Raw genomic sequence first — 20,076 nt, 5'->3', positions numbered from 1 at the left:
TGTTCACTTTCTTTTTACACATTACATTTCAGCATAGCAGTTTAGCGTCAGCTTTTCAGCATAAAGCATTCCCACTAGCAATTTCTTCAGGAATTGCATTCTCTAGTTGATTATGCTCCGCTAAAAACTACAGAAAAAAGTTTAGCACACTGCTATACACCAAACAGCATTTTTCCCTCAACAAAACAAATCTACGGAGCCCTGGAGGGTTCATAGAGAAAAAAATAAATAAAACAAGATCACGTTTTATTAATTAGTGCGCACAGGATGTAATTCGTGGCCTCAATTTAAAGAAAACGAGGCCACTCTTTAATAATTTGTGCGCACGATATACTTTCTCGTTCGCACAAGATACTTTCTTATGGATAGACACATCGAATTGCCAGATTATTACGCCATATTATTAGTTTTATGAAGAAGATGTCCGGTCGCCAGGGCGTGTGTGTGTATGTATTCGTCTGTGTCTGTATGTGTGGGCATTTGTTTTCAGAAGATATTATGATAGTGGCGTTCGTTCCGGTGCACTCCGACAGCATTTAGCACTAGCCTACATCGAGATTAAGATTAAACAAACTTCTTTCACTTGGGAATACACATATGGAGTTAGCCAGATGTGTGTAAATTATTGTTCATGGTCATTTGAAAACAAATGCCGGTGTCGAACACACACACATCATGTAGCATTTCACGTTTCCATAGCAACAACAACTTCCTGTCAACAGCGTAAACTCGCCTTCAAAATAAAAGCATCTAAATAAAACAGAAAGTTAACCTAAATTACATTTAAGACATATACAACTGCAACGGAAATAACAAAAACAATGTCATATCCTTTTCAGTTTCACAGAACACAAATTGGGTTATTCACACATCATGCGCCCTGGTGACCGGACATGTCCTTCATAAAACGAGTAATAGGGGAAATAATCGGGCAGTTCGATGTGTGTAGAGGTGTGCGTGTGGCTAAAACGTAGCAGCCTCGATCTCTATTCAGCTGTTCTGAAGGTAAACACAGTGAAGGCGCTGCGTAAAAGACACAGCTCTCTGCGCGCAGATAGCAGATACTGTGAGAGTCACGGACATGAATTCATAGATCAAGGCAGACTGGTTTACAGACTCTCCTGTTTTGCGAATCCGGTGCTTAAACAAATGGCTCTACACCTCTGGCCGAAATGTCCCTAAAATGAAGTCCGAGTTTGAAATATATCTCAAATATTGTATGCACTGTCATTTACCCACATAAACATAACAGTTTTCTCGTGCGCACGAAAAAGTATATCGTGCGCACTAATTAATAAAGCGTGGCCTCGTTTTATTTAAATTGAGGCCACGAATTACATCTCGTGCGCACAAATTAATAAAACGTAGGCTCGTTTTATTTATTTTTCTCTCTATGAACCCTCCAGGGCTCCGTACAAATCCCTTTTGCAAATATATCTTGCATATGGTCACCCACCAGGTGTGCCTCTGGGTATTCCTCCTCCTCTTCCTCCTTGTGGTCTTCGAACTCCTCTGTGACTTCAGCCTTGGCCTCAGCGATGAGCTCCCTCACAGGCCGGCTGTCCTTCACACTGGACACGAATGGATGCTGTGGAGAAGCAAACAGAAACAGCACAATTAGAAGCTTACAGGAATTCATTTGTGGTAGTAGTCTTTTTGCTCATAGGAGAAGTACCCTACTATATGTGATAAATGTCCCCAGCACATAGAAAACTGCCGGATGCTAATTTGCATATGTTAGGCAATTTGGACAATTAGCATACATTGTGTCAATCAGCAATAATTAGCATTATAGTCTATGTTGACAACAATTAAAACTGACCATTTTGGAGTGGTTTTGGGGGTTATTTAGGATGCCGAGTCAATTTCTGACATGTTCAGGATCCAAAATGGCAGTGATTGTGCTTGGCATGATTTTGAATAACTTTTGGTAGATTTGAAAGTTTAAGAGGACTCTGGATAATTTGGATTGGAGAGATTGCTTATCTATTTGAAAACATATTGTCCAAGTAGAGGTAATAATTTTCAACTTGTACTCTATATACTTCTACTACTCTCACTACTCATTGTAGTCAAATCAGCCTACCTAAAATACAAATATAGCCACTGCTGAACATGTCAGAAATGGTTTCAGCATCCTCATTAACCCCCAAAATTGTCCAAATCAGCCAAGCCATTTTTCTGAACTAGTATCTGCATAGGATGAAATGTATTTTATTAGTTATTGCTGATTTACACAACTTATGCTAATTGCTCAATTATGCAAGTTAGCATCCGGCAGTTTCAAGTGCTGGCAACTAGACTATAGTGCAAAGCATTATGTTGTAGAAAGATGTGACCTGTTGCAGTAAAAGTAAGTAGACACCCCACAAACGACTAGTCCCAGAAATTTTGATGTATAAACTGCTCACAGTATGACCATGTTGACAAAAAAGACACAATATAGTACTTTCCAAAAACTGTGAGATTATTTCAATTTTTTTCCCTGCATCATTCTTTTGTAACTATTCCCACAGTGAAGAAGTTGATCTTTAATACAAACAAAAGCACGAACACACTGCATCTTTTTACAACCTCACCTTCTTCGGGTTAGAAACCTGCTGAGCATATTCTATCGCTGGCCTCAGAATGTAAAGCTTCTTCCATATCAAAATGTTCATCGGTGACAGAGCGCTATTTAGTATTTTTAAGCCCATCGAGTCTTCTTACAAGGGGTTTATTTTATCTGTAAGTCCTGTGTTTGTGTATCAATGAGTCCTCACTGCTTCTCCGTAAACATGTGGCTCTGACTTAGACCTTATGCAAGACGTAAAGCCTGTTCTGCTGACGTCATGAGTGTCAGTCTGGCCAGGTTCACTACCTGTCGCCACAGCGATCAGGTACACAGATGTCTGCTGCTTACACTCTGAATGACAGCTGGCACATGGGACGAGGATTATCGCAGGCTTTAAGTGAGCAGATAGTGAAAGAGAAACGAACCTGCAGCAGCTGTGTCGGAGTCCATCGGTTGTCCACATGCTTGTCCAGACAGCGCTTTAAGAAATCACTGAACTCTGGGGACCTTTAAGGGTAGAAGTGGGACAGAAATACGCTTAGATATTGGACGTTCAGTTAAAAAACGTAATTGATCTTCTATGTCAAAGACGCCTTCAAGGTATTCGGAGAATACCCCGGAACACTCAGATAAAACAAACAAAAAATCGAATTAATTATATAAATAAAATGTATATAAAATGAATAAATGAGAATCGTATCTGTGTTGTTGATCTGTAATATTACAGTGTTACGTTGATTTGTTTGTCTTTCTCGGTCCATGCACTACGCATTTCAGTGGTTTTGTGTTAGAAAAGAAAGCAACCAATCAGATCTTGTTCTGGGTCTCTGGGTAGAATATCCTTCAACCACGGTATTCTACATCCTTGATAGAATGTCCTGGCCGTTGCACTGAATGAGAGCGTACGTCTGGACTGACAGTTTGATCAACCAATCAGATATTGATTTGTAGCCAATGGGCGTATTCTTTCAGAGTTTCCCTTGGTTCCAGGGTATTCTAGAAGGCCCGCTAGTTCACCGGCTCTGACAGAGGAACTAGATAATTGCAACGTAGCAATTGATTTGAAGTTTTATTATTTTTTTACGTCGAAATGGCAACAGGTGAAGATGATGTTGTTGCGGAATTGTTGTTAGTACACTTTTCAAGACGATCATTCAGTGAAAAGATGGATATTATAAAAAAAAGGCCCTCCAACGCAAAGTGACTGCCGCCGTGACGTCCGTCTGACTAGAACAACCGTATTTTAGAATCCGGGGGGGTGCCAATGGTACATTATTACTTTAACTTCTCATGTTTGTATACATATTTTATTCTATTTTGGTTTTTCTTATAATTAAAAGTATATTCATATTTACTTTGACTTATTTTGTTAACATAAATATATATATTATTTTTTTATTGTACATTTTAACTTTAACTTCTTAGATCTATATACATTTCTCAATTTTATTTATACTTTACTTTTTAACTCTAAAACAGAGCAACTGTCAAAAATCCAATTCCACTCTGGGATAAATAAAGTATTCTGAATCTGATGACCCCCGCTGAGCCTCACCAGCGGGACGGCTGCATCAGGGTTGGAGGATCGGCCTTGGCTATTTTCAGCAGCACTCTCATGGGGTTCATCTCGTGATTGGGCGGCTCGATCTGTGCCAGCTCGATCAGGGTGACCCCGAGGGACCAGATGTCCGCCTTGTAGTCGTACGGACGGTCCTTGGACGTCTCGCACATCACCACCTCTGGAGCCATCCTGGGAGGAAAGAAGGGAATTCAAAAAAAGGAAATTGTTATATTATTATATCAACATACAGCAGGGTTTGTGGTTGCCACGTCAATAAACAGTCTATATGAAATAACTACAAGATGAAGCCTATTTTTGCTCACGATAGTTTGACAAAACTAGTTTTCTCATTTAATAAAGAACTTTAGTGCAAAATGAACATTACAGTTTCAAGTGAAACTATATAGAAACTACAAATATTTACCATCCTTTGCTGACTATGTTTGCAAATAAATACCAAGTAATGATATTAAGACAATAGTTGTATTTAACTACACTGGGGTATTCCCACATACAGAATTAGGCAATGATATTCCCTCAATTGAATTGAATTGAAATTGAAAGATGTTATATTTAATTATTGCTCAGCCAAGGGATGGGATGATATAGATGTTTTATCGGCGATTACAACAAAAACAATTACAATAATACGATTACATTTTTTTTTAATAAAAAAACATAAATATTTTAAATTATAAATAGAGCCTTCTTCAAAAATACAGGAATTATCATTATATATTTATTTTTATGGTACTATAGCCATTTCGTACCATTTAAAGAAATGTTGAGCATGTTATGATGATTATTGGGAAGAATCTTGAATCATAATTATTATGGTAAGAACAATCGTCAAAATACATTTTCATATTTACCCATGGCTAAGATGGAGCATTTTTTACTTTCTTTTATTTATTTAATCAAATTAATTGGCAGGCTTTTTTTGTATTGGCCATGTCCATGCTTTGTTTTATACTCCACTCACCAGTAAGGCGTTCCAATGAAAGAGTCTCTCCTCTGGAAAGTTTTGGTGTTTTTGGCCGACACACCAAAGTCAGCTGGAAGACATGGGACAAGCCAGAAATTAACCAAAGGAAAACCACTGTCACCATTTATTTTTAAAACGCAAAAAAGTACAAAATAAAAATAACTGTCCCTATGTGCAGCACAAGCCCAACACTGCCTGAGAGACCATTTGCTGATGGAACATTCTTCCTACATTTGCATGCTGACATCATGCCTTATCTGTGTCATGTGTGGGTAACAACTCATCCGTGAACAGACACCTCTGTGTGTTATGTCACCAGACAAAATGCTTGTTGTGTGTTATTTCACTGAGCAGCAGTGACTCACACCCCTTAAGTAAACTACGTTACTGAAACTGCTGTGTACACGTTTGTTTACACACCGAGCAGCAGGTCCAAACACTTGCCATAGTGCACTAGAGTCATTCATTTACATTTTGATAATGACAGTAAGACTGTGCAGTATACGAAGCGGTGCATTTCCTTTTTACATATATATTTTTTAAAAGGCATTCCACTGATTTGACTCACCAAGTTTAGATTTCTACTCAGCCTGGGAAATAAGTTGTATGTTTGTTTTATCTTATCTTCTTTGGGATGAACTGAGAATGTCCCATTGTTCTTCACAGCAACACATTCTCATCACATCTAGCCGCTCAAATACAGATACAGTATGTGTTATTTACCAGTGGAGACTGGTCATTAGGGGCAGGTACAGCCCCACCTAATGTCAGCAGAAAGTATTAAAAATAATAATTACAAAAAAATACATCTTAAAATATATTTTACGATCATGCGGCCCCCGGGCCGCCATTTGCCTATCCCTGGTTACAGTGTGCCTATTGAGCCGTTTTGAGCGACGTGGGTCAAGCCCCGATCAAGCCCCGATCAAGCCCCTCTCTCTCACTGTCTAAGTGAATGGGTGCTGCAAAAAAATAATCACCATAGGGGCACTGTGCTGTAGGGCTGTGCATCTTCACTGGTCTCACGATTCGATTCGATTACGATTATCCTGTCAACGATTCGATTCAATTCGATATCCCGATGCATCACGATTCATACCAATGCGTTGCATCCTCAATTTTCTATATTACTGCACATGGCTTCTTTTTCATCAATGCATACATGCAGTAAATACATATGAACTCTCTTTTTATTATTTAGAAAGTGCTTCAGAAATCAATAACATAAATGTCTTGACATTAATTTATAAACCAAAATAAATGAATTGTATAGGTCTAGCCTCCGTGTGTGAAGTTGTTCCATCCTCAAAAACAAAAAGCTAATGCTTCTGCAGTCTAGCTGCAGCTTCTAGCAACGGTCTTCTGTTAAAAAAAAGGACACTGAATGTCCTGAATGTGGCATCACACACAGGACTTGAGTCTGAACACAGCAGACAACAGGAGTATTTACAACAGCATATACAAAAAAAAATAGTGCATGTGGGTGCACACTTCCTCTCTGTCTTACTGTTACATAAATCCCATGAATGTATGAGATTAAGTTAGCTTCATTATATCTCAGTGATTAAGTGAATAATAAAGTTTCTATCGGGTCACTATCAGCCTGTCACTCATTATTTTCAGGGAGGGGCGGGGTTTGGAGGAACGAAGAGGAGACGGTGATCGCGGAAGCTTTTTTCCTCCTGCCTTCACAAACTTCACACACGTATATATCGTCTGAAAATTGCTAGAGGGCATTCATACTCTGCAATCCAAGACTTCATTAAATCCACCAAAAACCTGCGAAAAAAAAACGCGATTATTTTTGAAAAACATAAATCTCTGTGTCTCTGAGCGACACGGAGTGATTCAGAGCGGGTCCTTCTGCTGTTGGTTCTGGACTGGTGTTCTTGTGTTGGTGGATAAAGCAGACTGCTCCGTGTTGCTGTGCCGCTGTCACGTCTGTTCCCTGATCTCTGCGTCACCGACCGATTTGATATTAAAGTGACAGAAAAAAAAACGTTATAGTAAAGCCGCGGCCGAAAAATCAGGAAGCAACGTTACTACGCTATAATCGATTATCTTCCGTCACTGCATCGATATCGAATCGTCCGCGTCGCAATGCATCGTAGAAACGATTATTTTCAACAGCCCTACTGTGCTGACATACCCACCAAACGTCAATCTCACATAATTCAGAGCTGATTGGCTGTAAGTACGTGTGCCGCAAAAAGTGTAGTGTGTGAAGAGGAGAGGAGAGAGCTACAGTGACGCGTCCTAAAACCCGGAAGTAAGCTGCGCATGGCTTCCCTCGACAAAAAAGCAATGAGATTTCTCCATAGGATTTTAGAAAATAGCTCGAAATAAGATCTGTGGGAAACGTACGTGTTAGATAAATGCACATTTGGTTCAGCCGGATAATATCCACATATCTACCCTACTTTTTTTCTAATCATAAATCTAGCGATTATAAATCTATCGCTTAGATTTATGATTCCACTTTTGAAACTACAAGAAGATAAGGAGGACTTTTACAAAAAAGTAATAGAGAATGTTGTCCAGAAGGATAGCATGGACTTCATCTTCAAGTCAAGGTAAGACCACAATTGTATTGAAAATGGGATCTTACTAAGAGAGAACAATTCAATATTTAAAGGATACAATTACATTTGTTGGGTATCCTTTTGTTGAACTGTCTGTTTAAAATTAATTGAAGCATCACTGAAGAGTCAGTGCCAGTGCGTCACCAGCTATGAACCTCACTGCAGAAGCTTATATATAGACATCTACGTTGTTTGTGCCCCACCACTTTTGTACATATACAATTCTTTACTAAAGAACCAATGGAGATATAGACATGAAAAAACCTCTTACAGATTACCGAGTTGCATTATGGGAAAAGGGTTGAGGGTCATCGGATCTGCTGTTTCAATTCTGTATACAAACTATTTTAAAACAATTTATTACATGTGTACCTAATTTTCTATAAGAAATTAGACAAACTAACGGCCACATTTACTTGAAATTATTTCCTCTGGTTATTTTGGAAATCTTATGCAATAGAAAACCACATTCATTCTTCTGACTGTTTAAAGAACAACTTGCAGGTTTTTTTTTTTTACTACATTTATGCTTAACCTTGCCTGAAAATTACAATTAAAAAAGTTAATGCAGGATTTCATATGTTTTACGAGACATAAGGGCAGGAATTCAGAGGGAAAAGTAGCCGTTTTGAGTTCTGCTTTTTTTTTAACGTCATATTACGTCACATGGGGGAGCAACTTTCTCGGACTCCTTCTCTGCCCAATTCACGGTAGTAGGTTTGAGCGGTTGTGATTTAGTGAGCTGGTATTTTTTACTTGGTAATTTTACATCGCATTTCACCATTTTTAATCATGGTGAGCTATTGTTTTTAAGCAGGTTGCACAAACTCCAGCCTGTCAGGACATCGAGTCCACAGGAAAAGGAGCTAGCTTTCGTTCCTGGGTGTGTTGTGCGAGGTGCATCCACCCCCCTGCAGCACATACTCTCTCCAGAGGCCATGGGCTTGCATTTCCCACACAAGCACCTTTCAAACAAAACGTTTATCAGGAAACCGTATACGGCTGATACTTGCGCATTAGTTTCTGTTATGGATTACTATCAACAGTCCTGCCTGTAACGTTACTATATTATCAATACTACTTTAGTTATAGCCTGATATATGATAGCTAACTTTACAATGTTGTGATGTGACCGACATTAGCTAACATTAACTGTAGCTAAAGCCGGTCACTCACCAACACAGCTGCCCAGTTCTCCACTGGTTCTCCTCACACCACAGCTCCATTTCTCTCCGATGGCCGTTATTTCTTCTAATCCTTGGCTGCTCCTGGTCTCTTATGGCGCTTTTCCACTGCAGGCCTCGCTCTGCCTCGCTCGGTTTGGTTAGGCCTTATTAGGCCCGGCTCACTTTAATGCTGCGCTTCCATTACAGTTTGGGAACTGGGGTAGTTACTATAGTAACACAGTGTAGGCGGAGCCGTGACGTCATCTTCAATGAGCGCCCCAGAAAAACAACACAGCCGTTAGCTCTTAGCACTCAGAGCTCTTCATATCTGTTCAGAAACTAGACAACAAGTACAAACCACAGACTGCCTGTGTCATGGAGAATACAGTCGCTGGTTTATTTATGTCTGTATAGGCCGTTGTTGTGAGTGTGGACGGTCGGAGCATATATAACGTTAGCTTAGCCAAGCTACATTTAGAAAACACGCATTTAAAAAAAGGGTTTTTCGCCTGCTGTCTGTCTGCAGACTTGTCAAAGCATTAATTCATGGTTTTTACTAACCGGTTTCAGTATATTGTTACTTCGGCATCATTTTGAAATGTGTATTTTAATTAAATCACGGTCAAATATGTTCATCTTGTTGTAGTTGTAGCCCCCTTGTCAGCGATTCTCTCTCTAGTTTAGCATACTCAGCCCGACTCAGCCTGGTTGTTCCTGGCCCTAGAACCACGATTTTATGGGGCCAGAACAACTGTGAATTAGGACCCGCTAGCCGGTACTAGGCCAAGTGGAAACGCAACCAAAAACAGGCCCCGCACGGCTCGGCACGCTTAAAGCGAGCTACCCGCTGCAGTGGAAACGCGCCATTAGCCGCCTAGCAGGCTCATAATTATAAGGTTGTGGTCCGTCATATGCATACAAATATACATTTTCAACCTCTTCTGTGTCAAAACTAGCATTGTGAACCATGTTTATTGATACGTTAGACCCGCCGCTCTCCCTGATGTGACGTCACACGCGGGTGGTCTTTTTTTATGCTGTAAAAAGTAAAAATGAAGTAAAAATGTCTTACAAAAACGACGCCAGATGTCACTGTAGTGTATATTTCTGTATATCTTTTTGAAAATCTAGTTTATACATTATTTTCCTACACATTTATTCACTGGGGTCTTTAACCTGCAAGTTACTCTTTAATATACAGGGTGTACTAACATTAAAAAAGTCATGTGGATGTGTAAGCTTGCATAAAAAGAGACTGAGGCAAATTATAGTTAGCATTGTAGAACTACCGGTTCCCTTATCTTGAATTCGACATTTTCTATAAACATGCTATAGTCTTATTTTTAGCCTGAAATAAGATTTGTGATCAACACAGCAAACCTTAGCCACCTTTAGCTTTGCGGTGGTTATGCGTAAACTGCAGCCATTCCACAGTTATGTTGTTCCTTCATAGCCTTCATAACGTTAGCTATTTACTTAAAGGGGACCTATCATGCAAAATGCACTTTTGTACGTCCCCGGTGTGTCAGGGAACTCACCAAGTGTCAGAAAACACAACCCTCTCTCTTTTCCTCCATACCCACATCTCTAAAAACGGGGCTGCAACGGATCTGAAACAGACTGATACAGATTTGAAAATTCTCCGCCTATATGGCCAACTCTCCACCTATCAGGGGAATGTGGGGTTGGGCCACGGCCGGCCATTGCCGCTCGAAAGTGCTGGAGACGTTGTAGTACATATGCCAGGCCTGTAAGTGGCGCTGTAGTCTGCCACAAAAGCTGCGAAGACTTCCCGCGCATGGTTGCCATTCTGTTTATTCTCCGCTGTGGCTCTTTTTCTCCCTCCCCGAGGCAAGCGTTTGCTCCTGCTGCTGTAATTCAATGCAATCCCTCCCCGTCGAGGCAAGCACTGTAATTCTCTCCGGGTTAGTCCACCAGCAGATGACAAACACCCACCTCTCCGCCTCTTCCAAGGAACGAGGGGACCGTGCGGCAGAGTTTCAGTTAGATTTGTTTTCGCCGGTCAACATGTCCGTTAAAGTTTAAATCTTCTGGACAAAATTAGAAAAGTGCCGGTCAAAGGTCTTCTTTGTTATTTATTGAGCTTTAAAATAAATGGATAATGACTCTATATCAGTGCTTCTCAAAGTGTGGTCCCCGGACCACTGGTGGTCCGTGAGCGCCCCCTAGTGGTCCGTGAGTATATTGGTAACATTTCACATTTTAAATAAATAAATACATTTAAGTTTTCCGCACTCTCGCGGGAATATCTCCGCAATGGAACGAGCTTAAGTTTCACTTTCTATTGCATGATATAGCCCAGGGCAACATCTTCGTCACACATGTCACTTGTTTGTACCATTTCCAGGCGATTTATAATCTGTTCTAGAAAAACGATGTATTTTGGGATATTTGTGGAGTTAGGTGGTCCGCGAGTGTTTTTTTATTGGTTAAGTGGTCCTTGGTATGAAAAAGTTTGAGAAACACTGCTCTATATAATCACATAAGAATAAAACACGGAGGACAGAGATCTCTTTTTCTCCCCCTCTTCTGAGAGCCCAGCAGCTGATCTCAAAGCATGCTCCCCTCTCCTGCAGGGGGGCGTGGTCAGCTACAGCTAATTTGCATTAAAGCTACATCACGGAATCAGCCCCTGCAAAAACAGGGCTGGAAAGAGCAAATAGAGCGAAATGAGGCATGGCTAAAATGCAGGATCTGTTTGGTATTTTGAAAAAAAACTATATTTATATACTTTATATAGGTATGGCCCTACAATATATTGTTCAAATATAGCATGATAGGTCACCTTTAATGTAAAAGTAGGGTAAAACAGTATGTGTATTTTATCCTCCTGAACAAATTGTGTAAATATCCAAAATGTGTGTTTTGCACATATCTTATTTCTTGCTACATTCTGAAATAACACTACACACAAGGGTGCGTTTCTAAATTCCGGGTTGGCTTAAAATAAAATAAATGTCATCACTGCACCACCCTATTCAGCCAAGTTTCCTCTACCCTGTCTGTTTTGCATTAATATGTTGTACTTTCCGGTGTTAGCAGCTGGATTTCACTTTGTCCTTACCCAGCTTGACGTCCCCGTCCAGTGTGAGGAGGATGTTGCCGGCTTTCAGGTCTCTGTGGATGATTTTGTTGTCGTGGAGATAGACGAGAGCCTCCAGAGTCTGCTTACACACTACCCGGATCTGCGGCTCTGTCAGGGGTCTCTCCAGCTCTACAGGGGATCACACAGGCTTAGACATTCTGACCGTGGAGTTCTCTACAACCTGTGTACACCTGGCATAACATGCGATCACAGGTGGACAGCTCTGAATACAAGTGCAAACAACCACCAAAAGGCATTGTCATCTGATCAGTTATATCCCTGGGAAGCATTCGACCACATCAAATCATTGTAGTGTAAACGCTAATTTAGTGGGAATGCTGATACAGCATTCCAACTACTTGTTCTTTGACGCACAAAATTCTTTATTATTCCGTTGGGTTATTTTGCGCCTCTTCTGCTCCAACATTCCACATCGCAGAAACTCCGTTCAAACATCAAAAGGTTCAGATCGGTCGGGAATCGATGGCTATTACTTTTCTCATTCATAACTTTCATAATTCCAGAGATATATCCCATAATTCATCACATTTTTAACATGGAAGTCAATGGAGAAACTCTTCAGACTTGAAAAATCTTCATTCGACTTCAACTGCTAACTGTTCCTTCATACTTTCACTCAGAAACCTCATTCCAACTTTAAAATGTTACACATCTTTCTGACATTATTCGTGTAACACAACTTTTAGTTGGTAAAGAGGCCTTCTTCAGATTTTAGAGTGCGTGATGTCACAGCTAGAGTGGAGGACAGGTTTATTGCCTTCATATTTTCTTTTAAACCTGCCATAATTCCCAAACCCTACATTCCTGAGAGATCATTTTTCATGACAAACGTAGGAAAACATCTCGTAGCTTGAAGAATTAAAAATAATTAAGCGAAATAATTAAACAAAATGCCTCTTGAGGGCATGAAGTGATAAAAACGTTCAACATGTCTCCATTAAACCCCATTGTAAGTTCAGCCTCATCAATCCCCACCACAGCAGCCGCACACCTTTAGTTAGTCTGCCAAAAAGGCCACATTATTAACCCGAAAGTACACAAAAAGTACACTTCAGATACTCAAGTTCCTTGACATGCTTCACGCTTTGAAATGTACGGTTCTTCAACAAAACGTTTACGTGTAAGAGGTTTATCTCTCATTCAGAACAATGAAAATGCTCTGCTCTCACTGATTACTGCACATCACAATGGAAACCTCTGATCTCTGGACACGTCGTTAGCTCAAATATAAACACCTGTGTAGGCCTGTCGCGATAATCGATAAATTGACTTATCGTACGATAAATAAAAATGGACTCGATAACTTTACTGAGCTCGATAAATTGCCGTTTACATAAGGATGTGACCAGCATTTTAGCTAGGAGCGCTGTGGCTGCCAGGAGCGCTGTGGCTACTAGGAGCGCTGTGGCTGCCGGCCACGCGCGCTGTGAGGGGCAGGGCTGACACACAGCCAGGTCAGGACACAAAAAAAAAAGAAGTTATGTTTGAAAGGATGTACTTATTATTATATATGATCATTATGTCAGTGGTCTAAAATGGTCCAACAATATAATCGTTTATCGCAATAATTTCCAGAAAAATGTATCGTCCAACAAAATTAATTATCGTGACAGGCCTACACCTGTGTCATGGAACACGATGATGTCATAACTCCAACTGACATGCTCAGAGCAGCAGACTTCAGATAATGGTTAACACAGCTCTACATCAAATCTGATGTTACGTAATGTGGTGTTACTTGAGGGATGCGTATCCCTCGCCATAAAACAGCAGCAGACTTCAGATAATGGTTAATGGTCCTGCCCTCAACAGCTCCACGTCAATTATGGGGTGTCATCATATGCCGTTTCCATGGAGGTGGCGAGGGATGCGTATCCCTCGCCATAAAACACAATGTCGCTGTAACTCCAATGGACACGGTCCGGTCGTCCCACAATCTTCACCTGTATATCAACTCTCCATGCCTCAACAGCTCTACGTCAAATCTGACATCTCACCATATGCCATTTCCCTCGCCATAAAACACGATGTTGTCGTAACGCCTATGAAAAGGGTCAAAACAGCACCAGACTTCATCAGATAATGGTTAACGGTCCAGCCCTCAACAGCTCTACGTCAATTATGGGGTGTTATCATATGCTGTTTCCCTCACTATAACTCCTATGAAAATGTTCAAAAAGTGCTCAAACTTCACATGTGTGCTAACAGTCCAGCCATGAAGACATCTACGGGACAGTTTTGAGATTTCTTCAATTGCCGTTGCCATGGCAACACAATTCTCACCATGAAACACGGTTTTCTCATAACTTCAGTGAAAATGCTCCAAACGGCCCAGAACTTCACAGGTTTGTAACGATGCAGCCATCAACACATCTAAGCGTATTATGGGATGTCATCAAATGTCGTTGGCATGGCGACAGATCATTCGCCATCAAGTTAGTTAAAAAGTTTGCAGTTCAAATATTCTGCTGCTTTTCCAAGCCTTTTTACTTTATTTTCCTCTCTCATCACACATTCAAGCCCCCAGTGTTCATGTATCATTTCAATCTAAATTCTTCACTTTCTTCTTACACATTACATTTCAGCATAGCAGTTTAGCGTCAGCTTTTCAGCATAAAGCATTCCCACTAGCAATTTCTTCAGGAATTGCATTCTCTAGTGTGTTCTGATATACCCTGACAAGGACACAACATGATAATAAGTCTTCAAATCAGCAGCTCTTGTTTTCTTCCTTCTTTTTCTTATCTCTAGTTGGCTCTAAAGTCTCTTATGTTATGGATGAGTTATTAATACAATCACACTTCCCAGAATCAGAAACGTCCCTTTAAATAGACGTTTTTCCATTCGGCTGTTTAATGCAGCTTTGCAGAGTTTCCTTTTTTAAACCTGTTTACAAATTGGACATGCTGACTCACCTAGCATGACTGCATCCACAGCCCCTCCTCCACAAAACTCAATGAGGATCTGCCAAAGAAGGGAAAAACGCAACAGAGTCAATGTGTTTTTCAACACTTGCAACAAGAATACGTACACGTACAAATCAAAGCATTTATTGACCTTTTTTTTAGATTGACCTATGCAACAAAATGTTTAAACAGAGGCGCATGGAGGCCATTCGGGAGGCCTTAATGCTCTGGCTGCACCCGGTGACCTGGCAGATGTGGAAGGTCTGGAAGGTTCTCAAAGTAAGGGAAAAATGCTCAGTACCATGTCTTTAGACTGCTGGACATGAATTGTATACATATGGGACAACAACTTCTCATTATGTAGCCTTACATCTACCCAGCTTGCGAGGATGAAACGCTCTGAGCCCTTAAAGGCATTTAGGAGCTTTCAGTACGGCTGTTGCTCTAAGAGGATTGGCCCAGTTGGGGCCACATTGTAAAGGAGGATTCACACAGCTGCTAGGTAGCTAGCTATATTGCCGGACCTCATGCTTATACCGTGAATAGGATTAAAGTTTGTATGGACTTCAGGCAGGGGGTGAGTATGATTAAGGTAAAGCATCTGGGGCAGAGGGTCTCCATAAAGCTTGAGGCTGTATATATAGAACGATGCTGACTAGCTCTATTGCACTGGGAAAATGTTGGCCAAAAGTCAAACTTTATGAAGAGGAAGTAAAGCCGCAATTGAGAAAGTGCTTATGGTTGACACGTTGCTTAAGGACCTAGCTTATGTTTCAGGGATCATTTAAATTGATAAATCATTTAAGACTGATTCCTAAAAATACATACTCCTCACTTTACACAGAGGTTCAATGGCATTCCATTATTTGAGTTGAGCTTTTCAAGACTGCTCTACTTACAAACACAAAGCCCTCACAAGACATACAATGGCTGGAGTCTTAGAACACAGTCTAGGCTATTCAACACGCACACCCTTCTAGTGTTCCTCAGTAGGCGTGCTGTTGTTTTAATGGCTCCGCTGTTGTACAATGGCTCTCACAGTGGTCTATCAGAGTGGCAGCAAGCGAAGAGGAACCAGGGGCCAGGGCTGTGGCTTCCTCTCCCACTTGTTTATTTGACACACACAAATACATGGAGAAGTGTGCACCCACATGCTTTCTAATCCATTCATGTGGCAGACAGAGGGAGGATGTGAGAGTGAATATAATCTAACCTGAAGGATTTAAGGCTTTATGGAAAGCGGCAAACTCTGGGGAACAGCCGCGACGCCAATACGGAAGTGCCACACACTGCAGTTCATACATGGGCCGCTAGGGACTGACTGCAGAAAGGAGCAATTTCCATAGACCCCCATGTTAAAATGCCCAACTTTACAGCAGAAAAAAACATGTTTCTACCCATGGATGCAATAAATATTATTATCAATATAGTTAGATTCCACCTTCATGATTATGAATCTGTAAGTGAATTGTTTTCTAACACGACCCTTTTATTTATATAAGGTCTTAACGTTTTTGCATAAATTAGGGCGTGGTCACGTTGATGGACACGTACGTGCCTCACTGTCAGCTAACAGCAACTTGTCCACTCTGCTAGGCTACAACCACAGAGGCTACAACGTTAGTTAGTCATAGTACTGTACTTGACCCTTTAGCTTTAGCCGTGTTCGTGGTGATTGTGCTTTTTAGGGAATATTGTTACAAATACCAGACAATTCAAATGTCGTGCTGTGCGCTTGAATGTACTAACAGAACTTCCAAGAAGTCTAAAATGATAATATTATACATGTTAACCCCGTTCGCAGGTGTTTGTGTGCTTGGTAGCTTAGCTTGTTACTTATTAGCCAGCTAAGGACGTAACCCTTTATACATACATATACATTTTAGTTTATGATTCAGCCTTGGGTAAGACTTTTATAGTCTATGGCTATGACGCCCATAATGCTAAACCGGAGCAAATGTTAATAGGGGACCCAATTATCCCAGTGGTTGCCGCCGGAGCTAACGGAGCCGCAGGGGGCTAGCTCCAGCCGGCGTCCCAGAGCTAGCTCACTGCGGCTCCGTTAGGTCCGGGCGGTGGAGTCCGTCGTTATAACTGGAGATCATGGAATGCACCGAAACGCAGACTTGGTTCGCCTGCTGTAGTATTAGCTACATCAATTATGTTGAATAAGGCTTATTAAGCTGAACATCGCCACAATTGTTCTGCTATGTATCGGTACTTATTTTCTTAACGTGTGAATGACAAGCATTAAGAATAACAAAATATAGCTAATTCTCTTGCAGAATGTCTCATTTGATTATGAATGTAACGTTTATATAGGGGAACTACACTGTTAGCAGTAACTTGGTATGCATGTATTTCATGTTGGCTTAGCTTCTTAGCCTGAGCTAGCTCGGTTTACTTCCAGTTCGGAGGCAGCAAGTCCCGCCTCGGCTCCGCCTCTTTGCCCTTATTTGGAGCAGGCTGGAGCAGGCAGGAGTTGAACTCTGACGTCGCTGTCAAGCCGTTAGTGGCCGACTCCGCCTACTAAGGGCTTCTCTGCAGAATCCTATGGGTGACGTCACGGACACTACATCCATTTATATATACAGTCTATGGTTTATGGGAGAAAATTAAACACCACAACCATATATTGGATATTGTAGCAAAAGGGAAATAAGGGTCAATAGGTGACACAATTTGGTGAAAGTAAGTCACCTCCCATGTTGTGGGATAATGTGGAATAGAGTCTTTCATCTCCAGGATGAAATGTCATGGACACTCTCCTCTTTGCACAAACAGGTGCCACACAGGCCCAGATCAAAATCAACAGACAGTTTCTAACAGGCTGAGGCCATTGTTCAGAGGACAATGGGGAGGAAAGGGGCTGAGCGCTCAATAAAATGCACTGACATTAAATACGTTTGACCTGACTGTCTTTTTATGTGATTATGTATAAAGTGGTTTTAAAAAGACCTTTTCTTTTGTTTTGTTTTTCGGGCCGACCGAGGAGTTAGCATATTTGGAATATTGCAGAAAATATAATAATATGATATTAACAGCAGGATTATCCACATATTAACACCACATATTAACACCACTTTTATATTAGTAGAAACGTAAACGCATGACAGGAGCTTCACATTACATCAACATCGCTAAGCTAAAGGTGGCTAATGTTCCGATTGATCACGTTTAGCATTCTCATTTAGCCACTTGTTAGCAACCGCCGCTATTAAGATAAGTAAAAGCTTTAGACCACCAACAGTGGGGTATTTACTGATATCCTAAACTTGGAAATAACTAATTTCCAAGTTTAGGACTCATACCTGAACCACTCTATTGACTCACACAAGCATTTACATTGTGTTATTTGGTTGCATCCTGTGATCCACATCACTCACTTTGTTCCTCACACACACAGTTCATCTATTCATAAACACTTCCCTTGTATTTAGGTTCTGCGTCATGAATATCTACTGACAAAGGGTGTATTAGTACTGTGTTGCAAGGAATAGACACATTTATTAAGGCCAAATATAGCTCATATAAAAAGTGGATGGGTTATGACCTGGTTTTGCTGTTTTGCTGCTCATGTGCACTTTGGCCTTATGACTATTTGATATGTCCCTCGATTAACGAGGCTGTTGTTAAATTATAGGCTGTTTTTAACATTATTCAGGCTCAGCTCTCTGAGCTTAAGCTTCTTTTAAATGTGGATAAAACCAAGGTAATGCTCTTTTCTAAAGCTAAAGCTAAAAATACACCAGAGACTGCTTTGGATATTGTAACTACGCAAGGAATACAACTTGAAGTGGTTACCTGTTACAAATACCTGGGTATCTGGCTTGATGATTGTCTCACTTTTAAATGTCATGTAAACAACCTGCTTAAAAAGCTGAGGGTTAGGCTAGGGTTCTTCTACAGAAATAAGTCCTGTTTCTCACTTGAGGCCAGGAAAAGGCTAGTCACTGTGACCTTTTTACCTGTGCTGGACTATGGTGATTTGTTATATATGAATGCACCTGCCCATTGCCTGAGCAAGTTAGATGCTGCGTATCACAGTGCACTGAGATTTTTGACAAATTGTAAAGCACTTACCCATCACTGTACCCTGTATGCCAAGGCGGTTTTGCCATCACTTACTGTACGGAGGCTCAGTCACTGGTACTTTTTCATTTACAAAGCCATGTTGGATAAACTACCATCTTATATCTGCTCCCTGATCTCTCTGCGAATTGAAAGTACTTATTGCTTGAGATCGCATGCTGTGGTTTTATTAAATGTGCCAAGTGCTAGGACTGTCTTAGGGAAGAAAGCTTTTAGATGTGCAGCTCCACTAACACGGAACAGTCTGCAAAAATAATGGAAAATTACCAAGCTGGTACCACTACCTGTTTTTAAAGCTCGGTTGGATGCTCCACAATCAGATGCTGTTGGTTCCTGTACATGTGGTTAGATATGTAAATTGTAATCCCTGTACATTTTGCTGTATGATGTCCTTTTGTTGTTCTGTTGTTTATGTGTTTATGTCTTCTTGTGGAACCTACTGCTGCAGGTCTCCTTTGAAAAAGAGATACTTGATCTCAATGGGATTTTACCTGGATAAATAAAGGTTTTGAATTGAATTGAATTGATAAGAATACTACAGTACGGAAGTTGCATTTACTTTAAATCTTACTATAGATACAAGTACAATTACGCAATGTAAAAGGCATTGATATAATTGAGAGGGCCCATTCTACGCACATGCCACGAAATGTACATAAAATCCTTAACAAAACAGTATTTCTTCCGTGATTTTCAGTATTAGAACTACATTTTGTACGAGTTTAGCGCACACTAAGCATCAGGGCTTATGCATTTTTCGGATACTCAATCATACATCAAGATTAGACTCATTTGTATCTCAGAAGGGAGCTTGGCTAAATCAAAATGCAGCATTAGGTCAACACATTCCCCTCCTTCAGTGGTGATTCAGGGGAAACACTGAGGACATTTTCCCTTCCTCTACTTACCCAGAGTTTGCTCTCAAAATAGAAAGCGTCGAGCAGTTGGACGATGTTTTCGTGATCGCAGGAGGCCAGGATGTCGATCTCAACCATGTAGTCCTCCAACTCCTCCTCCGTTTTTGTGTCAATAACTTTGGCTGCGGCGAGAATTCCCGTCTGTTTGTTCTGAGCCTGTTGGATGAGAATGTTATTAGACCGTTG

The 20,076-nt window shown here is 40.7% G+C and overlaps 1 protein-coding gene across 1 annotated transcript in view; it reads right to left on the bottom strand.

Moving 5' to 3' along the window:
• Positions 1–20,076, bottom strand: part of slkb (STE20-like kinase b) — a 41,440-nt gene that overhangs the window by 17,358 nt on the left and 4,006 nt on the right. Inside the window, exons 2-8 of the mRNA XM_034083598.1 lie at positions 19,882–20,046; positions 14,891–14,939; positions 11,934–12,083; positions 5,098–5,170; positions 4,110–4,304; positions 2,980–3,061; positions 1,457–1,588 (exon numbers count right to left, since the gene is read on the bottom strand). Coding sequence (XP_033939489.1) covers positions 1,457–1,588; positions 2,980–3,061; positions 4,110–4,304; positions 5,098–5,170; positions 11,934–12,083; positions 14,891–14,939; positions 19,882–20,046 — 846 coding nt within the window. The remainder of the gene's footprint in view (positions 1–1,456; positions 1,589–2,979; positions 3,062–4,109; positions 4,305–5,097; positions 5,171–11,933; positions 12,084–14,890; positions 14,940–19,881; positions 20,047–20,076) is intronic.

The sequence above is a fragment of the Pseudochaenichthys georgianus genome, chromosome 1 (assembly GCF_902827115.2).
Source record: "Pseudochaenichthys georgianus chromosome 1, fPseGeo1.2, whole genome shotgun sequence".
Lineage (NCBI taxonomy): Eukaryota > Metazoa > Chordata > Actinopteri > Perciformes > Channichthyidae > Pseudochaenichthys > Pseudochaenichthys georgianus.
Note: the sequence above shows the minus strand (reverse complement) of the source record. Positions and strands in the feature narration are given on the sequence as shown.